The sequence below is a fragment of the Ahaetulla prasina genome, chromosome 8, assembly GCF_028640845.1.
Source record: "Ahaetulla prasina isolate Xishuangbanna chromosome 8, ASM2864084v1, whole genome shotgun sequence".
Classification (NCBI taxonomy): Eukaryota; Metazoa; Chordata; class Lepidosauria; order Squamata; family Colubridae; genus Ahaetulla; species Ahaetulla prasina.
In genome coordinates this window covers 64586450-64612496 of record NC_080546.1, presented here as the reverse complement: position 1 = coordinate 64612496, position 26047 = coordinate 64586450, and the positions used below count along the sequence as shown (strand labels likewise).

Below are 26047 nucleotides of genomic sequence, written 5' to 3'. Positions count from 1 at the left end.
TTATTTTTTACTTTTGTCGCAAGCCTTTGTTCATTGTGAGCCTTAGCTTTCCTCATTTCATTTTTGCAGGCTCGGGCTATCTGCTGATATTCTGCCTTAGTTATTTGCCCCTCTTTCCACTTTTTATACTTGTCCTTTTTGTTTTTCAATTTGTCAGAGAGTTCTTTATGCAGCCATGCTGGTTTCTTTTGAGAGCTGTTATTTTTCTTCTTCATTGGTATTGTGCTGGACTGGGCTTCTATAATCTCACTTTTCAAAATTTCCCAAGCTTCTTTTTTCTCCTTGAGGATTCTCATCCACGGAATCCTTTGCAAGCTCCAAGTTTATTGAATTTAGCTATCTTAAAATCCAAGACTCCAGTTTGACTTTGTTCTATTGCTTCTGCTTACATAATGTTGAATTCCAATATTGCACAATCACTCGCCTCCAAGGTTCCTGTAGCCAGTGGCAGATTAAGGCTCACTGGTGCCCTAAGCACTGGCAAATCTTGATGCCCCCTCCTTTGTACATACTGTACAAATGAAGCCAAGCTTAGGCTATATAAAAGTTTCTTTCTCAACTTTGTGGTGCCCCCTTTGGGCCTGGTGCCCTAAGCATGTGCTTAGTCTGCTTAATGGTTAATACACCATTGCCTTTAGCTTCAACACCATCTATCATTTAATCTGTGTTAGTGAGAATTAAGTCCAATATGGCTGATCCCCTTGTTTCCTTCTCTATTTTTTGGGGAAACAAAGTTGTCTGCTAGGTTTGTTAGGAACCTGTTGGAACTTCCACTTGGTGCAGAGTTTGTCTCCCAGTTGATGTCAAGGTAGTTAAAATCCCCCATTACTATTGCGATGTGCTTCCAACATACCTTAGTTAGCTGCCTAGCAAAAAGTTGGGTGGCCTATGTATAAACCTATGGCAATGTCATTTTGTTCACCTTTAATATTGACCCAAATGCATTCAAGATAATTTTCGTCATTGTTGTGCTCTATTTCTGTAGGGATGTAGTTATTTCTAATATATAGTGCAACTCCACCTCCTCTTTTATTTAGTCTATTTCTTTTAAATAATTTAAATTCCTCTAGCTGTATGTTCCATTTGTGGGTTTCATCCCACTAAGTTTCCATAATGGCAACAATATCATATCCGCCCTCATTTACTTTAATTTCAAATCTCCCTGTTTATTCCTCATATTCTGTGCATTGGTGTATAGACATTAGAGTAAAAAAGCAGTGCATTCTTTTATTTATCTATACATTGTTTATCTACTTACAGGCCTACGTAGTATAGGCCTGGTTACTTGAGGGAGCACCTGTCTCCTATAGCAACTGTTCAGCCAGTTCTATCAGGCAGGATTGGCACACTCTAGGTTCTTTCAATTAAACACTATGATTAACTAACATAAATAACATTAAATCAGAATCTGGAAGCACACCTTCTGGGTAGTAGTACCTGCCCTCTGCAACAAGGTTCCTCCTACGATCCAGATGGCCTCCCACTTTGCTATTGTGAAGACTTGGCTCTTCACCCAGGCCTTTGGCAAGGCTTCATTTATTTATTTATTTATTGTTTATATTTATATACCGCCCTATCTCCCAAAGGACTCAGGGCGGTTTACAGGCATTTAAAAGCAATAAATACAATTCTAAAACCAATTAAAAAACTTATTCAAAAGCCTAATAATTAAAAATATAAAAAATTAAAACCCAAGTTAAAACCCACAAACTAAAATCTAACTCAGTCCTGCGCAGTTAAATAGGTATGTTTTAAGCTCGCGGCGGAAGGTCCGAAGGTCTGGAAGCTGACGAAGTCCTGGGGGCAGTTCATTCCAGAGGGTGGGAGCCCCCACAGAGAAGGCCCTTCCCCTGGGCGTCGCCAGACGACATTGCCTCGCTGACGGCACCCTGAGGAGTCCCTCTCTGTGAGAGCGCACGGGTCGGTGAGAGGTATTCGGTAGCAGTAGGCGGTCCCGTAGATATCTGGTCACCTATGGGACAACTTTCTCCTGTATTCACCTGCCCATCTAATCTGATTGAACAGGAACATTTCCCTTCAGGACCATCTTTCTGAGAAAAATGTCTGATGGGATTAAGACATAGGCATTTTCAATCACTATCCTCAATTTTTGGAATTCCTACCTAATGGAGATTTGCTTTACTTCTTCCCTGCTGGATTTCAGGAATACAAGTTGGTCCTGGCTTTTCCATCTAGCCCAGGAGAAAAGCACGCTTTGAATGCTGAGATGCATTAGTTGACAGACCTTTTTTTTTTTTTTTTATTGAAAGAGTTTTAAAAAAAAACAAAGACATTTTCCCCTCTTTTTCCCCCCCTCCCTCCCAAAAAACCCCCTTCCCCTCCTTCCCCAGCTTCCCGGGTCAATCACAAGGTATTGTTATACATAAACCAAACATAGAATAAAATTTTCCTTCCAATCCAATTAACCACATCCAAAGCTTTTCATCTCCCAACCCCCTCCCCATTACATAAAATAACTTCCTAATTATTCAAAGGCAATCTGATATTTCTTAATCTGATATCTATTTTGTAGATAATCAATCCATTTTTTCCATTCAATTAAATATCTTTCCTGCGTATTGTCTTTTAAAAAAGCTGAGATTTTAGCCATCTCAGCCAAATTAATGACTTTCAGTATCCATTCTTCTATTGTAGGTACCTCTTCTTTCTTCCAGTATTGTCCAATCAACAGTCTTGCTGCTGTTATTAAATTCAGAATCAGTTTAGTCTCAATCCCTGTACAATCCGTTATAATTCCCAAAAGGAAAAATTGTGGCAGGAACTTTATCTTCTTCTTCAGTACATTTTGAATAATCCACCAAATTCTTATCCAAAAGACCTTAATTTTCTTGCAAGTCCACCAAATATGAAAATATGTAGGGTCATCACAATCACACCTCCAACATTTCGCTTGGATATTAGGATACATAAGTGATAATTTTTTGGGATCTAAGTGCCATCTATAAAACATCTTATAAAAATTTTCCCTTAAATTCTGTGCTTGTGTAAACTTAACATTTCTAACCCAGATTTTTTCCCATGTTTCCAACATTATTGGTTCCTGAATATTCTGTGCCCATTTTATCATACAGTCCTTTACCAAATCCTTTTCCGAATCTATTTCAAGCAACACATTATACAATCTCTTTATATGCTCCTGGGTCTGATTTCTAATTTGCTTTATTAACTTTTCCTCCCTTTGCATTATACCAATTTTTTGATCTTCTTTCCATCTAGCACTTATTTGCCCATATTGAAACCAAGTATAATTCCTCCCTTCTTCATTTAATACCTGTAATGATTTTAATTGCAATCTACCTCCTTCAGCATACAAAAGATCTTTATATGTAATCATTTCCTGTTTCTGTTCTATATTTATATTCTCTATTGCATGTCTGGGGCTCGCCCATATAGGAATCTTATAATCTAATTTATAAGAATATTTTTTCCAGACCCGCAAAAGTGCACTTCTCAACACATGATTCTTAAAAGCCCTATCCACTTTTTTTTCATAAAATAAATACGCATGCCATCCATATAACAAGTCATAACCTTCTATATTCAAAATTCTTTCCTCCGTTAAATTAAACCAGTCACTTATTACTAAAAGGGCTACTGCTTCATAATATAGTTTAAAGTTAGGCATTTTTAAGCCACCTCTTTCCCGTGAGTCCTGTATTATTTTCATTTTAACCCTCGCCTTTTTACCCTGCCATATAAATTTATTAATCCCAATCTGCCAATCTTCCAAATTTTTATTCTTTTTAATTATTGGTATCATCTGGAACAGAAACAAAAATCTAGGTAACACATTCATTTTAATAGCCGCAATCCTTCCCAATAGCAATAACTGCAATTTTTTCCAGACACTCATATCATTCTGAACTTTTTGCCATAGCAAGTCATAATTATTCTTATAAAGTTTCTTATTCGATGAGCTAATATAAACCCCTAAGTATTTAACCTTTTTTACCACCTCAAATCCTGTCATTTCCTCTAGTTTTTGTTTCTGTTGTATAGACATATTTTTAATTATCACTTTTGTTTTATTCTGATTTATTGACAGACCTTTTTTTAAATAGCAACAGCAGTTAGACTCGTATACTGGTTCATAGTGCTTTAAAGACCTCTCTAAGCAGTTTATAGAGTCAGCATATTGCCCCCAACAATTTGGGTCCTCATTTTACAGACCTTGGAAGGATTGAAGACTGAGTCAACCATGAGCTGGTCAGAATTGAAAACCTGGCAGTTGGCAGAATTAGCCTGCAATGTTGCATTCTAACCACTGCACCACCACGGCTAATAGTATTATTGAAATAGTTACTATTTGGGGTTGGGTTCATTTTTTATTAAACATTGTTTTTAATGCTGTTTCTGATTGTTACTGTAGGTATTTTATAACCTTGAAAAATGTGCAGCATATAAATATAGTAAATAAATGGTGAAGGCCATTGTAAAAGAGAAAATAAATTAAGTTTTGGAGTTGAAAGAATCATGTTTAAAAGAATTGTATTTTTTAAAAAATTATATAGCCACCCACCTAATATATCATAACCTTAGAAAGCCTACAAACAGGAATGATAAGAAGCATAATAAAACAGCACAAAAACTTCCAGTGTTTCCAAAAACAATACTCCACTCACTTTGAAAAAACAATTTTCTTGGGTTCCAGCTACACACTACCACAAGACAACTGGAAAAAGTCAGTTCTTCAAGGCTTTTCAGACAGGCAGGACCCTCTCAGAGAAAGGGTGTTCTAAAAGTGGGGGCCAGTACTGATATACTGAGAGCAATTATCTTCTTGATCCTGCCAATGTTTGCTTTACCAAACAAACAATATACAAATAAGTTCCATAGAAAGACAATACTCCCTCAACCTCTGCATGCAGACAAAACATCCCACCAAATGCTTACTTTTCTCATGACTGTGTTCAATGCTGAATCCTGACCTGGAATGAAAGAATACAATTCCTGAATTAAGTGAAACACTGATGTCTATTTTTTAGAAAGGGATGTTATCATACTTACTTTGCACTGATGCTATTTCAACAGGATATTTGCGAGGTCTTCCTCTTTTTCGTTTAACTATTACTTGCTGCTGTACAAAACAAGCCAAATGATTATTATTTGTTAAATAAAACACTTCAAGATATCCTCTAAAACAAATATAGGAAGGAAAAAAGTTTGAGAACCATTAAAGAAAATAAATAACGGAGCTACTGTGATATAAGCTTTTTTTTGCAGGTTAGCACCATTGAAAAGAGGTTCTTAGTCTCTAGGATGTGCAAAATATTTCACGAATTTTCAAAAAATGACTTGTTCCAAGTAAGAAATTGAAGTCTTTATCTTGTAGCCTGAGCATTTTGGCTTCAGTTAGAAAAGAAGTGTTCCAAGTTTAAAACACTCTGTTTAGAGTTTGACATGCTTCACAACTACAGGTAGTCCTCAGCTTATGACCAGTTGCTTAGCAACTGTTCAAAGTTAAATCCCCCCAAAACTATTTATGATTCAGTTTCAAAGTTATGGACGCTGTAGTGTTTCCCTTTTTGGATTAATTTGTATTTTTTGGTATTGGAAAATTTGTTACTCTTGCTTTTTCTCCCTGGTCTGATTTTTTCTTGGGTGGCTATTTTTAATTTTCTTTTACTTTTTTTTACTTTTCTTTTTCATTGCTTTTTTGGATCCTTTTTTTTTTGTGATATATTTGGGCTCTTAATTTTTTAATTATTAAATATTGCTTTTGGTTTTTCTTTTTAATTGAGACTGTATTTTTTTACTTAAATGGATTAAGGTAACAAGAATCCGAAGAATTTGATTTTGGATTCTAAAATTCGATTTGGATTACAAATTTGGGCGGCTTGAATAGAAGAAACAAGATGGATAAAACAACACAACTTAGTGTTTCCAAAACAATACTCCACTCACTTTGAAAAACAATTTTCTTGGGTTCCAGCTACACACTACCACAAGACAACTGGAAAAAGTCAGTTCTTCAAGGCTTTTCAGACAGGCAGGACCCTCTCAGAGAAAGGGTGTTCTAAAAGTGGGGGCCAGTACTGATATACTGAGAGCAATTATCTTCTTGATCCTGCCAATGTTTGCTTTACCAAACAAACAATATACAAATAAGTTCCATAGAAAGACAATCTCAACCTCTGCATGCAGACAAAACATCCCACCAAATGCTTACTTTTCTCATGACTGTGTTCAATGCTGAATCCTGACCTGGAATGAAAGAATACAATTCCTGAATTAAGTGAAACACTGATGTCTATTTTTTAGAAAGGGATGTTATCATACTTACTTTGCACTGATGCTATTTCAACAGGATATTTGCGAGGTCTTCCTCTTTTTCGTTTAACTATTACTTGCTGCTGTACAAAACAAGCCAAATGATTATTATTTGTTAAATAAAACACTTCAAGATATCCTCTAAAACAAATATAGGAAGGAAAAAAGTTTGAGAACCATTAAAGAAAATAAATAACGGAGCTACTGTGATATAAGCTTTTTTTTTGCAGGTTAGCACCATTGAAAAGAGGTTCTTAGTCTCTAGGATGTGCAAAATATTTCACGAATTTTCAAAAAATGACTTGTTCCAAGTAAGAAATTGAAGTCTTTATCTTGTAGCCTGAGCATTTTGGCTTCAGTTAGAAAAGAAGTGTTCCAAGTTTAAAACACTCTGTTTAAAGTTTGACATGCTTCACAACTACAGGTAGTCCTCAGCTTATGACCAGTTGCTTAGCAACTGTTCAAAGTTAAATCCCCCCAAAACTATTTATGATTCAGTTTCAAAGTTATGGACGCTGTAGTGTTTCCCTTTTTGGATTAATTTGTATTTTTTGGTATTGGAAAATTTGTTACTCTTGCTTTTTCTCCCTGGTCTGATTTTTTCTTGGGTGGCTATTTTTAATTTTCTTTTACTTTTTTTTCCTTTTCTCTTTCATTGCTTTTTTGGATCCTTTTTTTTTGTGTGATATATTTGGGCTCTTAATTTTTTAATTATTAAATATTGCTTTTGGTTTTTCTTTTTAATTGACACTGTATTTTTTTACTTAAATGGATTAAGGTAACAAGAATCCGAAGAATTTGATTTTGGATTCTAAAATTCGATTTGGATTACAAATTTGGGCGGCTTGAATAGAAGAAACAAGATGGATAAAACAACACAACATCTATCATTACCATCACTATCAACAGCATCTGGCTCTATGGGGCAAAAGACAGCAGAAACCACAACACAGCAAGAGAAAACCAATGCGGAATTAAAAAATATGTTACAGACTATATATGAAGATCTTAAGGCAAGAATAGACAAGGTAGATGGGAGAATAGAAAAAATGGATGAAGAATTAAAAAAAGTTAAAGAGATGATACGGAAAAATGAACAATGATTGATCCAAGTAGAAGAAAAAGCAGAAGCAAAAGCTGATTTACAACTACTGATAAGAATCAGGAAAGGACAATTACATCATTGGAAATGGATAAAGCTGATTGTTATTTAAGATTTTAAAAAAAGAATTTAGCAAAAAAAATTGCGAAGATATTAGTGGAAGCAATGAAAGAGAGTAAAGAAAAGATACTAAGTGGAATCGATGAGATATATAGAGTGCATACAAGATGTGCAATGAGAAACAATCTATCCAGAGAAATTCATGTGAGATTCACTAAGAAAAAATTGAGAACAGAGATATTACAGTTGAAGAGGAATACGACCATAAAACACAAAGGCAGAGAGATAGTGGCTTTGAAACAAATTCCAAGAGTAAGAGAATATCAATTTCTTACAAAACTTTTGATCAAAAGAGGAGTGAATTTTAGATTGTTGTTACCAGAAGGAATATTGGTGAATTGGCAAGAACAAAGATACAGATTAGATACAATAGAGAAAGCAGAAATATTTTATGAACAGCATATGAGATCTCAAGAGGAAGAGAGATTGAGTGACGAAAGAGGGGTTGGAAAACAGGAAGAAAAAAAGGAACAATTAAAAGACAGCTAAAGAACAAGAAGAAAGAGAGATAAGAGAAGGAGCAAGAGCGAAAGAAGCTAAAGAACAAAGGGAGATAAGAATGACTAGATCTACAAAACAAGTAAATAAGAAATGGAAGAAGAAATCAAAATAATATCAATGAATATAAATGGACTAAATTCGGCAATAAAAAGAAGAATAGGTAAAAGTAAAGGTTCTGACATAAGTGCTATATTTCACTCTAGCATCTCATCTGTTTCAAAAACAAGAATCTGTAAAAATTTGGTCATGTAGCTGGCATGACTCAATGCCAAAGGCGCACGGAATGGTGTTACCTTCCCACCAAAGGTGGTCCCTATTTTTTCTATTTGCATTTTTACATGCTTTCGAAACTGCTAGGTTGGCAGAAGCTGGGACAAGTAACGGGAGCTCACCCCATTACACGGCAGCACTAGGGATTCGAACCGCTGAGCTGCTGACCTTTCGATTGACAAGCTCAATAATAAATTAGAGAAGTTAAAACTAGAACTCATATGTTTATAAGAAGTGCACATTAGAAAGCAACACAAAAAACTATTTGAGCAAACAAAATTGGGAATATTATATACAACTTTGGCTTGTCAAAGTAAAAGAGGGGGACTTCCAGTGGCGCCACCTTCTTCGCTGAGTTCCTAATTAAGGGGCTCCGTACTGAACATCGTAAAAGCCAGGAAAAGCCGGCTTTAATCTCTTTCCCTGGATGAAAGGGAAAAGATAAGAGCTGCGGGGGTGTGGTGGTAGACCTCCCCAGGGGCTTTGTTTTTAATTAAGCAGAGCCCTGAGGGTCGAGAGTCCCATAAATATTCCTGCCAAGCTCCGACTTCAGTGCGTACCTGCAAAAGCAGGAAAAGAAGAAAGTGTCCATCTCTGCTAATTGTCTTATCTTTATGGATTTCTATAAGCAGACGGAATGAGCTCCAGTGAACAATTACTGGATTGCAAGTTTTTGATTTCCTGACTTCTACCCTTTTAAAAAGAGAAACTTTTTTTTCTTTGTTTCAACTGACTCTTTAAGATGGCGCCTGAAAGGGAGTGAAAGTGAAGAATGGAATTCTAAACAGCCTGTGTAACTAAGAAGCTAAGAAATGTTATGTGTGGATTTTAATGAAGTGAAGTGAGCTCTCCTATACTTAAAGGGGAAAAGAGAAGTTTCTAGACTTATATTTTGTGAATTTTAAAAACTGAAATGGCTACTAAACCACCTAAGACTGGGGGTAGAAGGGGTTCTGAACCAGCTTTAGAAGATTTGATTAAAGAACAAGGGAAAGTCTTTGAAGAAAAGTTTAAGGAGATAATGGATAATAATGAGAAAATAAGAGAGGAAATAAAAGAGAATAATAAAAAAATAAGAGAAGATATTTTGATGGCTTTCCAAAGTTTGGCAAAAAGACTGGAGGTGGTGGAGGAGGAGGTGCAAGAAATTGCTCAGTCAAATCAGCAAATAGGAAATAGAATGGGGGGAATGCAAATTAAATTGGACAAAAATGAAGATCAAGTGGTGGTGATGCAGTATAGAATGATGGAAGGAGCTCTGAGAATTAGGGGCTTGAATGAGGAGAAAGGGAAAGATTTAAAAAAAATTTATCAGAAGCTCTGGCTGAATTTATTGAACTTGATCCACAAGAGGTTGCTTATCAAATTGACAAAATTTATAAAGTTAATTCCTGGATTGCTAGGCAGAAGAAACTTCCTAGAAACATTGTGGTTTATTTTTTGAAAAGAACAGTGAGGAATCAAATTTTGCAAGTTGCATTTCAGAAAAACTTGAAAATAGGAGAACAGGAGCTGAAGGTTTTGAAAGAGATTCCTCCCAAGATGTTAAGGGATAGAAAGGACTTTACATTTTTTACACAAGAACTTAAGAAATACCAGATTCAATTTAGATGGGAGGTTCCAGTTGGTTTGACAGTGTATTATCAAGGAAGGAGATACCGTATTGATACAGTGCTTAAGGCCAAAGATTTTCTTTCCACCGTGCTGAAACTTGAAGTAGAAATAATAGAAAAAAGAATTCAAGAGACTCAAATGGGTGTGGAAGCTGAGGTGATTCCAGTGATGTTACCATCTGAGGAACAACCACAAGAACAAAGACTGACGAGGGGAGCCCTTAAGCGTAAAGAAAAGGAGCAACAAACTCAAAGTAAAGTTCAGGATTCTGCTACAGAAGCGGTGGGAGGAGCACGGCCGAAGATACGGAGGACGATCTTCAGCTGATCGCTCAAAAGCTTCAGCAGGCCAGTAATGGCAAATAAAATCTTGACCTGGAATGTCAATGGTTTGAATTCAGCTCAGAAGAGAAGAAAATATTTCATTATTTGAAACAATTTAGAAATGATGTAATTTGCTTACAAGAAACATATTAAACTATCAGATCAAAAGTACTTAATAAACTCAAAGTTAGGTAAACATTTTGTTGCTTCTGCTTTGGACAAAAACATGGCATAGTGGTTTATTTGAGAAAAGATATACCAGCCAAGTTAATAGAGGCAGATATTCACGGAAGATATATTGCTATTGAACTTACAATAGAAACAAAAGACCCTTTTGTTTGGTATATATACCCAATCAGCAACAAGAAAAATTTTATAGAATGTTGTATGATAAGTTGATTCTATGGGATTATAAATCGTGTATTATATTGGGAGATTGGAATGGAGTAATAGATACACGAAAGGACAAGAGAATTTTCTAAGAAGATACCTGCACATGCAAAGCTGCCTAAATCCTTTTTTGACATGATAGAAGATTTTGAGTTGAGAGATGTATGGAGACTGCGGAATTTGGAGGAAAGAGACTATACTTTTTTCTCTGATAGGCATCAATCCTTCTCACGTATTGATTTTATTTTAATTTCTAATGACCTGCTTTTTAAGGTGAAGAAAACTAAGATATTTCCAAGATGTTTGTCTGATCATAGTCCTGTTTGGATGGAATTGCAATATGGAAAAGAAGGTAGAAGAACTTGGAGATTAAATGAAAATTTGTTTAGATATCAGGATAATGTAAATCAATGTAAAAAGCAGATGAAAGAATTTTTTGATTATAACTTGAATAACGAAACATCGATAGAAATGGTTTGGGACGCCAGTAAAGCTTTTATGAGAGGTGTATTAATATATATTAATAATAGACAGAGAAATAAGCAACAAAGACAGCGTAGATATTGGACTTCCTGGTTGGCTCCGTTGGCAATGGAGGTGATCTTTCTGGTCACCAACCTCTGGATCATGTTGGACTGCTAAGACAGCGACAATCAGCTGTCCAGCAGTTCGGAAACCCCCCTCTTCGGGAGAAGAAGCGGTGGTGAGCAAAAAGAAGCAGAGGTAGAGCTTCTCTAGAGCTCCTGGAAGATACCAGGGGGCTCGAAGGGTTAAGCCCCCTCAGAACTTCAAAGTGCTCCAGATCTGAGGCTTTTTTCCTGCTCCGGCAGACCTAATTACGACAACTTCCGGGACCAATTTTAACTTAAAGAAGATAATACCGGACTGAACAGAAACAGAGCTCTAATTATAAAAGCAAGTAATCAATCAATTCCTGTTATTTTTTTTAAGTTTTGGATTTGACTTCAAAGTGAAAATGGCGATCGTTCTTTAATGAGCTACAGTTGAAAACGAAAGTGTTACAATTCTCTGTTTGCTGTTTATTGCTGAAGGCCAGCTGGAAATTTTTTAAACATTGTAATGAGAAGAGATCGAGATATTGAGACTGATTTAAAAAAAGACTTAAAAGGTTTATCGTAATATTAGGACCAATTTTAACTTAAAGAAGATAATAGGACTGAACAGAAACAGAGCTCTAATTATAAAAGCAAGTAATCAATCAATTCCTGTTATTTTTTTTAAGTTTTGGATCTGACTTCAAAGTGAAAATGGCGATCGTTCTTTAATGAGCTACACAGTTGAAAACGAAAGTGTTACAAGTCTCACTGTTGTTTATTGCTGAAGGCCAGCTGGAAATTTTTTAAACATTGTAATGAGAAGGAGAAGAGATACTGAGACTGGAAAAAAAGACTTAAAAGGTTTATACGTAATATTAAGTTAAAGAGAAATTTTAAGAGATGGCAGCAAAACAATTAAAGTCAACTGTACAAAAACCCAGGAACATTAACAGAGTCTCTCCAGCACATACAGCAGATACAAAATCACTAAATTTGGAAGCACTTCAGGATAACCTGAAAGAATTTATGAAAGAATCTCTTAACGATGCTATGAATTGGCAAACTTCCCAGATAGAGATAAGTTTAAATTAATTACAGAAGAAATGTCAGAGATGAAAAACAGATGTTAGAAATTCAGACTGGAAATAAAGAAGTTAAAGAAGGTTTGGTGTCAGCAGTACAGGGTCTGGCATCAAATGTGATTTTATTGGAGCAGGAAGTAGAAGAAATAAAGAAAGTTAATTTAAAATTGGAAAATAAGATTGAGGCAGTTCAAGTAAAATGGATAAAGTTGATGATGAAATTGTTTTGGTACAATATAGAGCAATGGAACTTGCTTTACGAATCCGTGGACTAAAAGAATGTAAAATGAGAATTTGAAGCAAATTTTTGAGGCCTTTGCAGATATTTTGGCAGTTCGCCAGTAGATGTGGCTTTATATTGATAAAATTTATCGTGAATTCCTGGATAGCAAGACAAAGAAATCTTCCAGAGACATTGTTATTTATTTTACTACTAGAACAGTGAGAAATGAGATTTTACAAGCTTTTTAAAGGAGACAAGATTCAAGCAAGGCCAAGATATTTTAATACTAAAATTCCCCAAAATGTTGAGAGGTAGGAAGGAGTTTGCTTTTGGTGAACGAACTTAAAAACGTCAGATTGAGTATAGATGGGACATCCCAATTGGTATAATAGTTTACTATGAAGGAAAGCACATCGTCTTAATACAGTCAGTAAAGCACAAGAGTTTTATGCTTATGTGCTTAAGCTGAAGTCCACCATCTCCGGATGGTAGGAGAAAGGAAGGTGAAATTAAAGAAAAGAAGTGATAGTAATGGAAGAAGACCGTTTACAAGCGTTGGATGTGTCTAAGATGGGATCAGAGATTCCAAAAGAGCCAAGGATAACAAGAGCAGCTGTCAAACGCAAGGAACAAGAAGAAAAGGCTCAACAGGCTCAATCTGCTACTACCAAGACAGAAACAGTGGGAGGAGCAAGGCCCAAGAAAGATATGATTTGCGGCTGGTGCTTCAAAAGTTTCGATTGCTGATAATGGCAATTAGACTTTTATCTTGGAATGTTAATGGATTAAACTCACCACAAAGAGAAGAAAGATATTTCATTATTTGAAGCAATTTAAAATGACATTGTATGTTTACAAGAAACACATATTAGAACATTAGACCAGAAATATTTGATAAATTCAAATTGGGAATACATTTTGTTGCATCTGCTACAGAAAAGAAGAATGGACTAGTTGTTTATATAAAGAGTAATTTATCTGCAACATTAATTGAGCGGATAATCAAGGAAGATATATTGCTATTGAACTTTTATTGGAAGGAGAAAATACTTTTAATAGGAGTTTATGCACCAAATCAACAACAAGAAAAATTTTATAAGTTTTACATAAAAGAATAACATCTTGGGATTATAAAACTTATATATTAATGGGTGATTGGAATGGAGTGATGGATACCCAGAAAGATAAAAGAAGTCTTAGAAATATTTCCAATCGTGTAAAACTGCCAAAGGAATTCTTTGATTTGATGGAAGATTTAGAATTGAGAGATGTATGGCGAGAACGCAATGAAAAGAGAGATTTTACATTTTTTCTGACAGACATCAATCTTTTCTAGGATTGATTTATTTTAATTACTAATGATTTGTTTTTCAGAGTGAAGAAGACAAAATTTGTTCTAGAATTGTCTGATCATAGCCGGTATGGATTGAGTTAGATCGGGAAAAGAGGCCAGGAGGTCGTGGAGGATGAATGAGAACTTGTTTAAATATGAACAAAATGTAAATGAATGTAAAACTCTAATGAAGAATTTTTCTTTGAACATGGATAAAGGGACACCTATAGAGATAGTTTGGGACACCAGTAAAGCTTATATGAGGGAATTTTATTAGAGATGAATAATAAATATAGAAATAGACTGCACAAAAGGAAAAGAACTAGAAGAGGAAATTAAAAGGAAGGAGCAGTTATTGGTAGGCAATCCAGGAGATAGTAAAACAAAGAGTCAATAAATATATTAAGAGGTCAATTTAATATGTTAATGGCAGATCAGGTGGCAACTAATTTACAATATGTAAACATAATTTGTTTAATAATTCTAATAAACCTGGAAGGTGGTTAGCATATTTATTAAGAAGAAACAGAAATGACGTATAATTGATAAAATAGAATATAGAGGTAAGGAAGTATATCAGCAAAATTTGATTAAAAAGCTTTTTAGAATATTATACTAAGTTATATTCTAGAGATGTGATTATGATAAAGATATAGATAGATATTTACAGGACCAGGTATTTTAGAAATTACAGTAGATCAAAGGAAGAGTTGAATCAATTAATTTCTTCAGAGGAAATAGTGTTTGCAATTAAGCAGCTTAAAGCGAATAAAGCACCAGGTACAGATGGTTTGACAACTACTTATTATAAAATTTACAAAATGAGATGATTGTACCACTTAAGGAGTTATTTAACAGAATACAAAGGGAGGCTCCTCCTTCATGGAGGACAGCTTTTATTTCATTAATACCTAAAGAAGATCGAGATGGTGTTAAACCAGAGAATTATAGGCCAATATCGCTTTTAAATACTGATTATAAGATATTTGCTAAGATACTAGCGAATAGATTGATGCCACTGATGAATCAATTAATTCATAATGATCAATCAGGATTTATTAAGGGGAGACAGATGAGATATAATATGAGACAAATTGTAAATTTACTTGAATATTTGGAAGGAACAGCCAGGTTTCAGCAGCATTCCTCTTTTGGATGCCGAAAAGCTTTTGATAGATTGGATTGGCAGTTTTTGTTTAAAGTAATAGAAAAAATGCAATTTGGGGATTATTTTATTCAAGCAATTAAGGCTATATATCAAAAGCAAACAGCTCAAATAATAGTAAATGGTGGATTAACAGAATCTTTCAAGATTGAGAAAGGGACTAGACAAGGATGTCCCTTGTCACCATTATTATTCATTCTAACTTTGGAAATATTATTGAGTAAGATACGTGGTTTAGATCGAATAAAAGGAATTAGAATTAAAAATCAAGATTATAAATTAAGGCGTTTGCAGATGATTTGGTTGTTTCTTTATCTCAACCAATACATTCAGCTGTATATTTGATGGAGACAATTGATCAGTATAGTAAGGTATCTGGGTTTAAAGTGAATCAACAGAAGACAAAATGATAATTAAAAATATGAATACACATCAGAGGAAGAATTAGAAAGAATAACTGGATATGAAGTAGTTAAAAGGTTAAATACTTAGGAGTATACATTACAGCATCGAATGTAAAATTATATAAAAACAATTATGAGGTATTGTGGGGAAAAGTAATTAAAGAAATGGAGAATGGAAGAAGTTACAATTATCATTGTTGGGAAGAGTGGCAGCTATAAAATGAATGTTTTGCCTAGATTTTTATTTTGTTTCAAATGATTCCAATTTTGAAGAAAGATGCAAATTTACAAGAATGGCAAAAGGATTAATAAATTTGTATGGAAGGGTAAAAACCGAGATAAAGTTAAAAATAATGCAAGACGTTAGGGAAAGAGGGGTTTAAAATGCCTAATTTGAAATTGTACTATGATGCAGTTGTTTTAACTTTAATTTCTGATTGGATTAATTTAACAGAGGAAAGGATTTTGAATATAGAAGGTTATGGTTTGTTATATGGATGGCATGCATATGTAATATATGACAAGAAAATTGATAAGACATTTAAGAATAATATGGTCAGAAGTGCGTTGTTGAGGATTTGGAAAAAATATCAATATAAGTTAGATGGAAAGATACCAATATGGACCATCCCCAGACATATGATAGAGAATATAAATATATTACAAAAAATGGAAGTTATCACTTACAAAGAGCTTTTGACTATGGAAAAGAATTACAGTTAAAATCTAGGAGAAATTGAGGATGAAGGAAGAAATTATACATGGTTCCAGTATGGACAATTGCAATCTAGATGGAAAATAGATCAGAAAATTGGTATAAGGCAAAGTGATGATAATCTGGTAAAACAAATAAAAGATCAAGGTCAACAGCATATAAAGAGATTATATAATGTATTGGTTGAAATTGATTCAGAAATGGAGTTGGTTAAAGATTGTATGGTAAAATGGGCACAAAATTTTCAACAACCTATAATGTTAGAAACATGGGAAAAATTTGGGTGAGGAATGTTAAATTCATAAGCACAAAATTTAAGAAAATTTTTATAAAATGTTTTATAGATGGCATTTAGATCCTAAAAACTGTCATGTATGTATCCAAATGTGAAAGCAAAATGTTGGAGATGTGATTGTGAGGATGCTACCTATTATCATATATGGTGGACTTGCAAAAAAGTTAAAGCCTTTTGGATTAAAATATGGTGGATTATGCAGAACATTTTGAAAAAGAAGATCAAGTTTGTTCCACAGTTCTTTTATTAGGAATAATTCAGATTGCACTGTTATAGAGACAAAACTGATTCTGAATTTAATAACTGCTGCAAGATTATTGATTGCACAATATTGGAAGAAAGAAGACTTACCTACAATTGGAGAATGGATTAGTAAAGTATCAAATTTAGCAGAAATGGCAAAATTTCTGCCTACTTGAAAGACTGTACACAAGAAAAATATATATTGGAATGGAGAAGTGGATTGATTATATTCAAAATAAGTATCAGATTAAAAATATCAATTAGTTTTTGAGTGAAGTTAGGAATTATTATGTATTAGTTTAAGAAAGAAGGAATTGATAGTGTGATGGTGTGAAATGGAATATGTTTTATGTTATATTTTAGATTATGTTTGTTAGTTACAATACCCTGTATTCTGTTCTGGGAAGTCTCGGGGAAGGAGGCGGGAAGGGAAGACTATAAATTGATTGGTTGCCATTGTACAGAATAATGGTAGAATTAAACAAGTTGAATGGTGTAATGTCGGGACTGCTCGGCAAACACTCCCGAAGGAAAGGGTAAGGAAAGAGGAGTAAAGAAGAAGAAAGTAGGTAGGTAGGTGGGTAGGGAGGAAAGAAGGAGGAGAAGAAAGGATAGGAGGAGGAGAAGAAGGAGAAGATAGAGGTTAGAAAGGATGGTAGTGAGAAGTGGGAAAGAGGAGGGGAAGTAGGAAAGCGAGGAGAAGGTGGTGGGGGAAGTTTAAGAAGGATGAGAAGGGAAGAAAGGATTAAAGGGGGGAGTGGCAGTCGAGCAGCCCTGACTGAGTATAATTTGAGTATAGGACTGATTGTTGGATAAGTGATTGTATTGTACACTGGTCAAATTGTGGGAATTATTATGGAAAAATAAAAAATTTTTGCAAAAAAAAAAAAAAAAAAAAGACAGCGTAGGTATTTAGAAGAGGAAATTTATAAGAAACAATAATTATTAATACATAACCCGCATGATCAAAAACTTAAAGATGCAATAAAGTTATTACAGAATCAATTTAATATGATAATAGCTGATCAGGTGGCAACAAATATACAATATGCCAAACATAATACTTTTTGTAATGCAAATAGACCTGGTATATGGTTAGCATATACCTTAAGGAAAAGACAAAAACTACGTACTATAGAAAAAATAGAATATAAAGGTAAAGAGAGATACCAACAGGATAAAATTAAAAAAGCTTTTTTAGAATATTATACAAATTTATATCTTAAAGATAATATATTGAACAGGGATATTGATAATTATTTGAAGGAATATAAGGTTAAAAATTTAACTTTAGAACAAACGGATGAACTGAATCGGCCTATAACTTCTAAAGAAATTATTTTGGTAATTAAACAATTAAAAATGGGGAAAACTCCTGGTACGGATGGGCTTACAGTTAGTTATTATAGGAATTTACAGGATGAGATGTTAGGTCCACTTAAGGAATTATTTAATCAGATACAACTAGGAGGGGAATTCTCATGGAGAACCTCTTTTATTTCATTGATACCAAAAGAGGAACAGGATTGTTCTAAACCTGGGAATTATAGGCCAATCTCACTTTTAAATAATGATTATAAGATTTTTGTTAAAATAATAGCTAATAGATTAATGTTGATTTTGCAGCGAAGAATTCATAATGATCAATCTGGATTTATAAAAGGGAGACAGATGAGGAATAATGTTAGGCAGATTGTTAATTTACTGGAGTACTTAGAAAAGAAAAATTTTATTTCAGCAGCATTTATTTTTCTTGATGCAGAGAAAGCTTTTGATCGATTGCATTGGGAATTTTTATTTAAATTAATAGACAAGATGCAATTTGGAGATGGTTTTACAAGAATAATGAGGGCAATTTATGGAGAGCAAACAGCACAGATTATAATTAATGGTAGCTTAACAGAACCTTTTAAGATTGTGAAAGGAACAAGACAGGGATGTCCTTTATCACCATTATTGTTTATTCTAACTCTAGAACCATTATTGGATAAAATACGAGAAGTAAAGGAGATAGAGGGAATTAAAGTTAGACAACACGAATATAAGCTGAGAGCTTTTGCAGATGACCTGGTGATTACTTTAACAAACCCTATAAACTCTAGTAAATCTTTGTTGGAAATAATTGATCAATATGGGAAGGTTTCAGGGTTTCTTCCTGATTTGCTTCAGAAAAGCACGTGAGTAGAGCTGCTGCTTTAAGGAGAAGTGGGGGTGGAAAATTCCTGCATTTCTTCCTGATTTGCTCAGAAAAGCACATGAGTAGAGCTGCTGCTTTAAGGAGAAGTGGGGGTGGAAAATTCCTGCATTTCTTCCTGATTTGCTTCAGAAAAGCACGTGAGTAGAGCTGCTGCTTTAAGGAGAAGTGGGGGTGGAAAACTGCCTGCATTCTTTCTCATTTTCACAACCCGCGTGCCGAATCTAACCTAATCTAATCACTATAAATCAAAAATAGCAATAATATATTCAGGGTTGGTCCACTTGAGATTGTGATTTTATTCTATTCAAAATGACTGGCTTAGTTCAGTGCAATACTTGTTTTGCAGCTGTCTTTCGCAGTACCCTTTTCAAATTTGGGTACTGTCCTCTTTGTAAACAAATTAGCAGTCTACGTGGACAGATTACATATCTAGAATCTCTAATCTATGCTCTCCAAGCAGAAATTAGGTACCCAATTCAGCCATTCCATCTGCTGAGCCATCAGTCTACCACAAAGATCCTGCAGGAAAAGGGCAGTATGGACAAGTGGGATCTGGCAGGGTGAGAGCTGTGAACCATAAACACAAAGCTTTTACAGTGTCCCAGTATAACAGATATAGTGCCCTTGCTGACCTAAATAGGAACACTAAAGTGACAGATCAAGGTAGTTGTGATACTGATAACTCAAACAATCAAGGAATTATGGTTCAAGATGAAGAACTTACTTTGGAAAAGTGTGAACCTACTTTGGAAAAGTGTGTATCAAGTATTACAGATTGGTCACACAAGAAGAGCATGGTATCCAAAAAGAGAAGCCACCTTCTGATTGGTGATTCAATTGTAAGGGATGTAAATTTAGGAAAGGATATGGAGGTTTTGAAAGACGTCAGGTGTCTACCTGGTGCTACTGCCAGCAGAGACAAGAGGCGTATTCTTAAGATAGTCAAGAATGCCAGTAAGGATTCTGATGTTGATGCTATTATACATCTTGCACAAATGATCTGTCCCAAAAGGATGTGCTTTCTGTGCAGAATGATTTCCAGAGCCTGGGGTATGAACTTAATAGCATAGGTTGTAGGCTTAACTTTTCAGAGGTTTTACCAATACATAAGGAACAAAAAGGTAAAGGCCAGCGTGTAGTGGAGTTTAATATGTGGCTAAAGGAGTGGTGTAAAAGGGAAGGCTTTGGTTTTATTAGTCATGATGTCTGCAACTGGTCCAATGAAAAATGGTACAAAAGAGATGGATTGCATCCATCAAAGAAAGGGACTGAGTTACTTAGCAATACATTCACAGTTTTTCTGGATAAACATTTAAACTGAACAGTGGGGACAGAGAATTAACTGATATAGAAAATTTCTGTCCCCAGCAATCGAAAACTAAAAGGGTTATCAGTGCATGTAACATAGATGTCTGTATGGGTAAGACTATCAACCATGCTATCAAGCAAAACCAAGCACCTAACAGTGAGTGCCGTACCATGTGCACTAAACCAACAGGTGGCAAGAAAGTAGGGGCAGTCAACACAGGTTATGTAGACAATAAACACAAGATCAATCCAAATGGACTCAAATGTCTATACACCAATGCACAGAGTATGAGGAATAAACAGGGTGAATTAGAAATCCAAGTAAATGAGGGTAGATATGATATTGTTGCCATTACGGAAACTTGGTGAAATGAAACTGACAAATGGAACATACAGTTAGAGGGATATAAATTATTTAAAAGAAATAGACCAAATAAAAGAGGAGGTGGAGTTGTACTATATATAAGAAATAACTACAACTCTACAGAAATAGAGCACAACAATGATGAAAATCATCTTGAATGTATTTGGGTCAATATAAAAGGGGTGAAAAACGATATTGCCATAGGTCTATACCACCCAACCAAACAGAGGAAGTAGATGAACTTTTTGCTAGTCAGCTAACTAAGGTATGTAGGAAGCACATCACAGTAGTAATGGGGGATTTTAACTACCCTGACATCAACTGGGAAATAAACTCTGCACCAAGTGGAAGATCCAACAGGTTCCTAACAAACCTAGCAGACAACTTTGTTTCCCAAAAAATAGAGAAGGCGACAAGGGGATCAGCCATATTGGACTTAATTCTCACTAACAGAGATGAAATGATAGAAGGTGTTGAAGCTACAGGAACCTTGGGGCAAGTGACCACGCAATATTGGAATTCACATTAAGCAAATACAAGTAGTAGAACAAAGTCAAACTAGAGTCTTGGACTTTAAGAGCTAATTTCAATAAACTTAGAGAGCTTGAGAAGGATTCAATGGATGAGAATCCTCAGGGGAAAACAACTCAAGAAGCTTGGGAAATTTTGAAAAGTGAGATTATAAAAGCACAGTCTAACACAATACCAATGAAGAAGAAAATAGATCTCAAAAGAAACCAGCATGGATGCATAAAGAACTATCTGACAAATTGAAAGACAAAAAGGACAAATATAAAAAGTGGAAAGAGGGGCAAATAACTAAGGCAGAATATCAGCAAATAGCCCGAGCCTGTAAAGATGAAGTGAGGAAAAGCTAAGGCTCACAATGAACAAAGGCTAGCGACAAAAGTAAAAAATAACAAAAAAAGCTTCTTCCAACATGTTAAAAACAAGAAAAAAGTCAAGGAAACAATTGGCCCATTGCTGGGAGAAAGTGGCAAGAAGATGACAAGCAACATGGAAAAAGCAGATCTACTTAACTCATATTTTGCATCTGTCTTTACACAAAAGGAAAAAACAATCCAACCTATCAAAAACAGCACTACAAAAAACAGATTAGAAACACAAGTTAAAATAGGGAAGAAAATGGTAAATGAACACCTGTCTACCCTAGATGAGTTCAAATCACCAGGACTGGATGGATTACACCCCAAGGTTCTGAAGGAACTGGCAGACGTGATCTCAGAACCACTGAACTATATCTTTCAAAGATCCTGGAGCACTGGGGAGCTGCCAGAGGACTGGAAAAGAGCTGATGTAGTTCCCATCTTCAAAAAAGGAAAAAAAACAGATCCAGGAAACTACAGACCTATCAGTCTGACCTCAATACCGGGGAAGATTCTGGAAAAGATAATCAAGCAACGAATCACCGAACACCTAGAAGCAAACAAAGTAATAACCAAAAGCCAACATGGGTTTGTCAAAAACAGATCATGCCAGACTAATCTTATCGCATTCTTTGACAAAGTGACAAAATTAGTGGACCAGAGGAATGCTGTCGATATAATTTACTTGGACTTCAGTAAAGCATTTGATAAAGTAGACCATAACCTACTACTAGATAAAGTAGAAAAATGTGGGTTAGACAGCACCACCACCAGATGGATTCGTAACTGGCTGACCAACCGCACTCAACGTGTAGTCCTCAACGGAACTACATCCACATGGAGGGAAGTATGCAGTGGAGTACCCCAAGGCTCTGTTTTAGGCCCAGTACTCTTCAACATCTTCATCAATGACTTGGACGAGGGATAGATGGGAACTCATCAAATTTGCAGATGACACCAAGCTGGCAGGAATAGCCAACACTCCAGAAGATAGGCTCAAGTTACAGAAAGATCTTGACAGACTTGAACATTGGGCTATCTAACAAAATGAAATTCAACAGTGAAAAAGTAAGGTTCTACATTTAGGCAAAACCAAATGTACCAGTACCGTATATGTGGTACCTTGCTCAATAGTAGTACCTGTGAGAGGATCTTGGAGTCCTAGTGGATAACCATTTAGATATGAGCCAGCAGTGTGCAGCAGCTGTTAAAAAGCCAACACAGTTCTGGGCTGCATAAACAGAGGATAGAATCAAGATCACGTGAAGTGTTAGTGCCACTTTATAATGCCTTGGTAAGGCCACACTTGGAATATTGCATCCAGTTTTGGTCGCCACGATGTAAAAAAGATGTTGAGACTCTAGAAAGAGTGCAGAGAAGAGCAACAAAGATGATTAGGGGACTGGAGGCTAAAACATATGAAGAATGGTTGCAGGAACTGGGTATGTCTAGTTTAACAAAAGAAGGACTAGGAGACATGATAGCTGTGTTCCAATATCTCAGGGGCTGCCACAAAGAAGAGGGAGTCGGGCTGTTCTCCAAAGCACCTGAGGGTAGAACAAGAAGCAATGGGTGGAAACTGATCAAAGAAAGAAGCAACTTAGAACTAAGGAGAAATTTCCTGACAGTTAGAACAATTAACAAGTGGAACGACTTGCCTTCAGAAGTTGTGAATGCTCCAACACTGGAAATTTTTAAGAAAATGTTGGATAACCATCTGACTGAGATGGTGTAGGGTTTCCTGCCTAGGCAGGGGGTTGGACTAGAAGGCCTCCAAGGTCCCTTCCAACTCTAATGTTATGTTATGTTATGGTAAATCAGAAAAAGACAAAAGTGATAATAAAAAATATGGCCAGACAACAGAAAAAAAAATTAGAGGAAATAACAGGATTTGAAATTGTAAAGAAGGTTAAATACTTAAGGGTCTATATTACATCGTCAAATGTGAAATTGTATAAGAATAACTATGAGGTTTTATGGCAAAAAGTTCAGAAGGAGTTGATTGTTTGGAAAAAATTGCAATTATCCTTGCTGTGGAGAATAGCTGCTATTAAAATGAATGTTTTACCTAGATTTTTATTCCTCTTTCAGATGATACCAATAATTAAGAAAGATAAGAATCTTGAGGAATGGCAGAAGGGAATTAATAAATTTATATGGGAAGGTAAAAAAGCTAGGGTTAAAATGAAAATAATTCAAGATTCCCGGGAAAGGGGAGGTTTAAAAATGCCCAATTTTAAATTATACTATGAAGCAGCTGCTCTCTGTAATAAGTGATTGGTTTAATTTAACGGAGGAAAGAATTTTGAATATAGAAGGTTATGACTTGCTATATGGATGGCATGCATATTTAATTTATGACAAAAAAGTGGATAAGGCCTTTAAAATCATGTGTTAAGAACTGCTCTTCATGTGTTTGGAAAAATACTTACAAACTAAATTATAAGGTTCCTATATGGGCAAGTCCTAGACATACAATAGAGAATATAAATATAGAACAGAATCAGGAAATGATTACATATAAAGATCTTTTGTATACTGAAAGAGGTAATTTGCAATTAAAATCTCTGCACGTACTAAAAGAAGAAGGGGAAAATTATACTTGGTTTCAATATGAGCAACTACGTGCTAGATGGAAGGAAGATCAGAAAATTGGTATAGTGCAGAATGAGGAAAATTTGGTAAAGCAAATTAGAAATCAGTCTCAGGAGCATATAAAGAGATTGTATAATGTGTTACTTGAAATAGATTCTGAAAGGGATTTGGTAAAGGACTGTATGATAAAGTGGGCACAAAATTTTCAGGAGCCAATACTATTGGAAACTTGGGAAAAAAATTGGGTTAGAAATGTGAAATTCACGCAGGCACAGAATCTGGGGAAATTTTTATAAAATGTTTTATAGATGGCACTTAGATCCTAAGAAATTATCATGTATGTACCCAGATATGCAAGCAAAATGTTGGAGATGTAATTGTGATGATGCTACATATTTTCATATTTGGTGGACTTGTAAGGATATAAAGGCCTTTTGGATAAAAATTTGGTGGATTTTACAAAATGTTTTGAAAAAGAAGATAAAGTTCCTGCCGCAATTTTTTTTGTTGGGAATTATTACGGACTGTACAGTAATTGAGACTAAATTGATTTTAAATCTAATAACCGCAGCAAGATTACTAATAGGACAATACTGGAAGAAAAAAGAAGTACCTACAATAGGAGAATGGATATTGAAAGTTGCCAATTTGGCTGAGATGGCGAAGATATCAGCCTTTTTGAAAGACAATACGCAAGAAAGATACCTAAAGGAATGGAAAAAATGGATTGACTATATTCAAAGTAGATATCAGACTAAGAGTTATCAGACTGTTTTTGAATGATTATGATGTATTATTTTTGATTGTTTTTGGGGGAAGTTAGGAATTGATGATTGTAGGGGTATAATTAAGTTGGGACGAAAATTTTTTAGCATATGTTTGTTTTATTTTTAACTATACCTTGTGCTCGTTCTGGGAAGTCGGGGGGGAGGGGGGTTGTGAAGGGAGGGGGGGGGGAAAAATTTTTGTAAAACTTTTTGAATAAAAAAAAAAGTAAAAGAGGAGTAGCATTTTATATTAAAAAAACAATTTACAAACAAAAACAAATATTTGAAGATGAGGAAGGAAGAGTATTAATGGTAGAAATAGTAATGAACTATAAAAAATATTATTAGTGGGGATATATGCTCCAATTGAAAATCAAGAAGAATTGTATGCAAAGCTACACAGGAAAATATTAGAATATGAATATGAAGACATTTGTATAACAGGAGACTTCAATGTGATTGTTAATAATGAGTTGGACTATAAATGTGAATAAAAAATTAAGAAAGACACTCCCTAAAGCATTTCATATAATGACAGAGGAATTGGATGACAAGATGCATGGAGAATAAGAAATTTAAAGGAGAAGCAAAATACATTCTATTGAAATAGGCATATGTCATGGTCAAGAATAGATATGATGTGGATGTCAACAGATTTAATATCCAAGATAGATAGGATTGATATAGAAACAAATACATGAGCAGACCACAATCCAATAATGATGACATGGAAAGATTAGAGAAAAAGAATGAGATGGACATTAAATCAAAATTTATTAAATGAAAAAGATTTTTTACAATATATGGAACAAGAACTGACCTTTTTCTTTAAAGAAAAGAGAAAAGAAAACAGACCACTGCAAAATGTATGGGATACTAGTAAAACATATATAAGAGGACTGGCAATGACATACATAGGAAAAAGGAACTAACAGAATAGACACACTCAAAAGATATTGGAGGAGGAATATAAGACATTACAGAAATAGAATAGAATAAAATAGAATTTTTATTGGCCAAGTGTGATTGGACACACAAGGAATTTGTCTTGGTGCATATGCTCTCAGTGTACATAAAAGAAAAGATACGTTCATCAAGGTACAACATTTACAACACAATTGATGATCAATATATCAATATAAATCATAAGGATTGCCAGCAACAAGTTATAGTCATACAGTCATAAGTGGAAAGAGATTGGTGATGGGAACTATGAAACAATTAATAGTAGTGCAGATTCAGTAAATAGTTTGACAGTGTTGAGGGAATTATTTGTTTAGCAGAGTGATGGCCTTCGGGAA

At 34.9% G+C, this 26047-nt stretch overlaps 2 protein-coding genes across 6 annotated transcripts in view; both read right to left on the bottom strand.

Annotated features, from left to right (window-relative positions):
• Positions 1-5096, bottom strand: part of LOC131202853 (biorientation of chromosomes in cell division protein 1-like 1) — a 46324-nt gene extending 41228 nt beyond the window's left edge. Inside the window, exons 1-2 of the mRNA XM_058192326.1 lie at positions 5029-5096; positions 4915-4949 (exon numbers count right to left, since the gene is read on the bottom strand). Coding sequence (XP_058048309.1) covers positions 4915-4923 — 9 coding nt within the window. The 5' untranslated portion in view covers positions 4924-4949; positions 5029-5096. The remainder of the gene's footprint in view (positions 1-4914; positions 4950-5028) is intronic.
• Positions 5097-6133: 1037 nt separating this feature from the next.
• BOD1L1 (biorientation of chromosomes in cell division 1 like 1) overlaps positions 6134-26047 on the bottom strand; it is a 125011-nt gene continuing 105097 nt past the window's right edge. For 4 of the 5 annotated variants that reach the window (XM_058192292.1, XM_058192290.1, XM_058192289.1 and 1 more), the window contains 2 exons: positions 6305-6374; positions 6134-6225 (listed from right to left, as the gene is read on the bottom strand). In XM_058192292.1, the coding sequence (XP_058048275.1) occupies positions 6149-6225; positions 6305-6374 (147 nt within the window). In that variant the 3' untranslated portion in view covers positions 6134-6148. The remainder of the gene's footprint in view (positions 6226-6304; positions 6375-26047) is intronic. The other variant, XM_058192288.1, reaches the window with a different exon arrangement.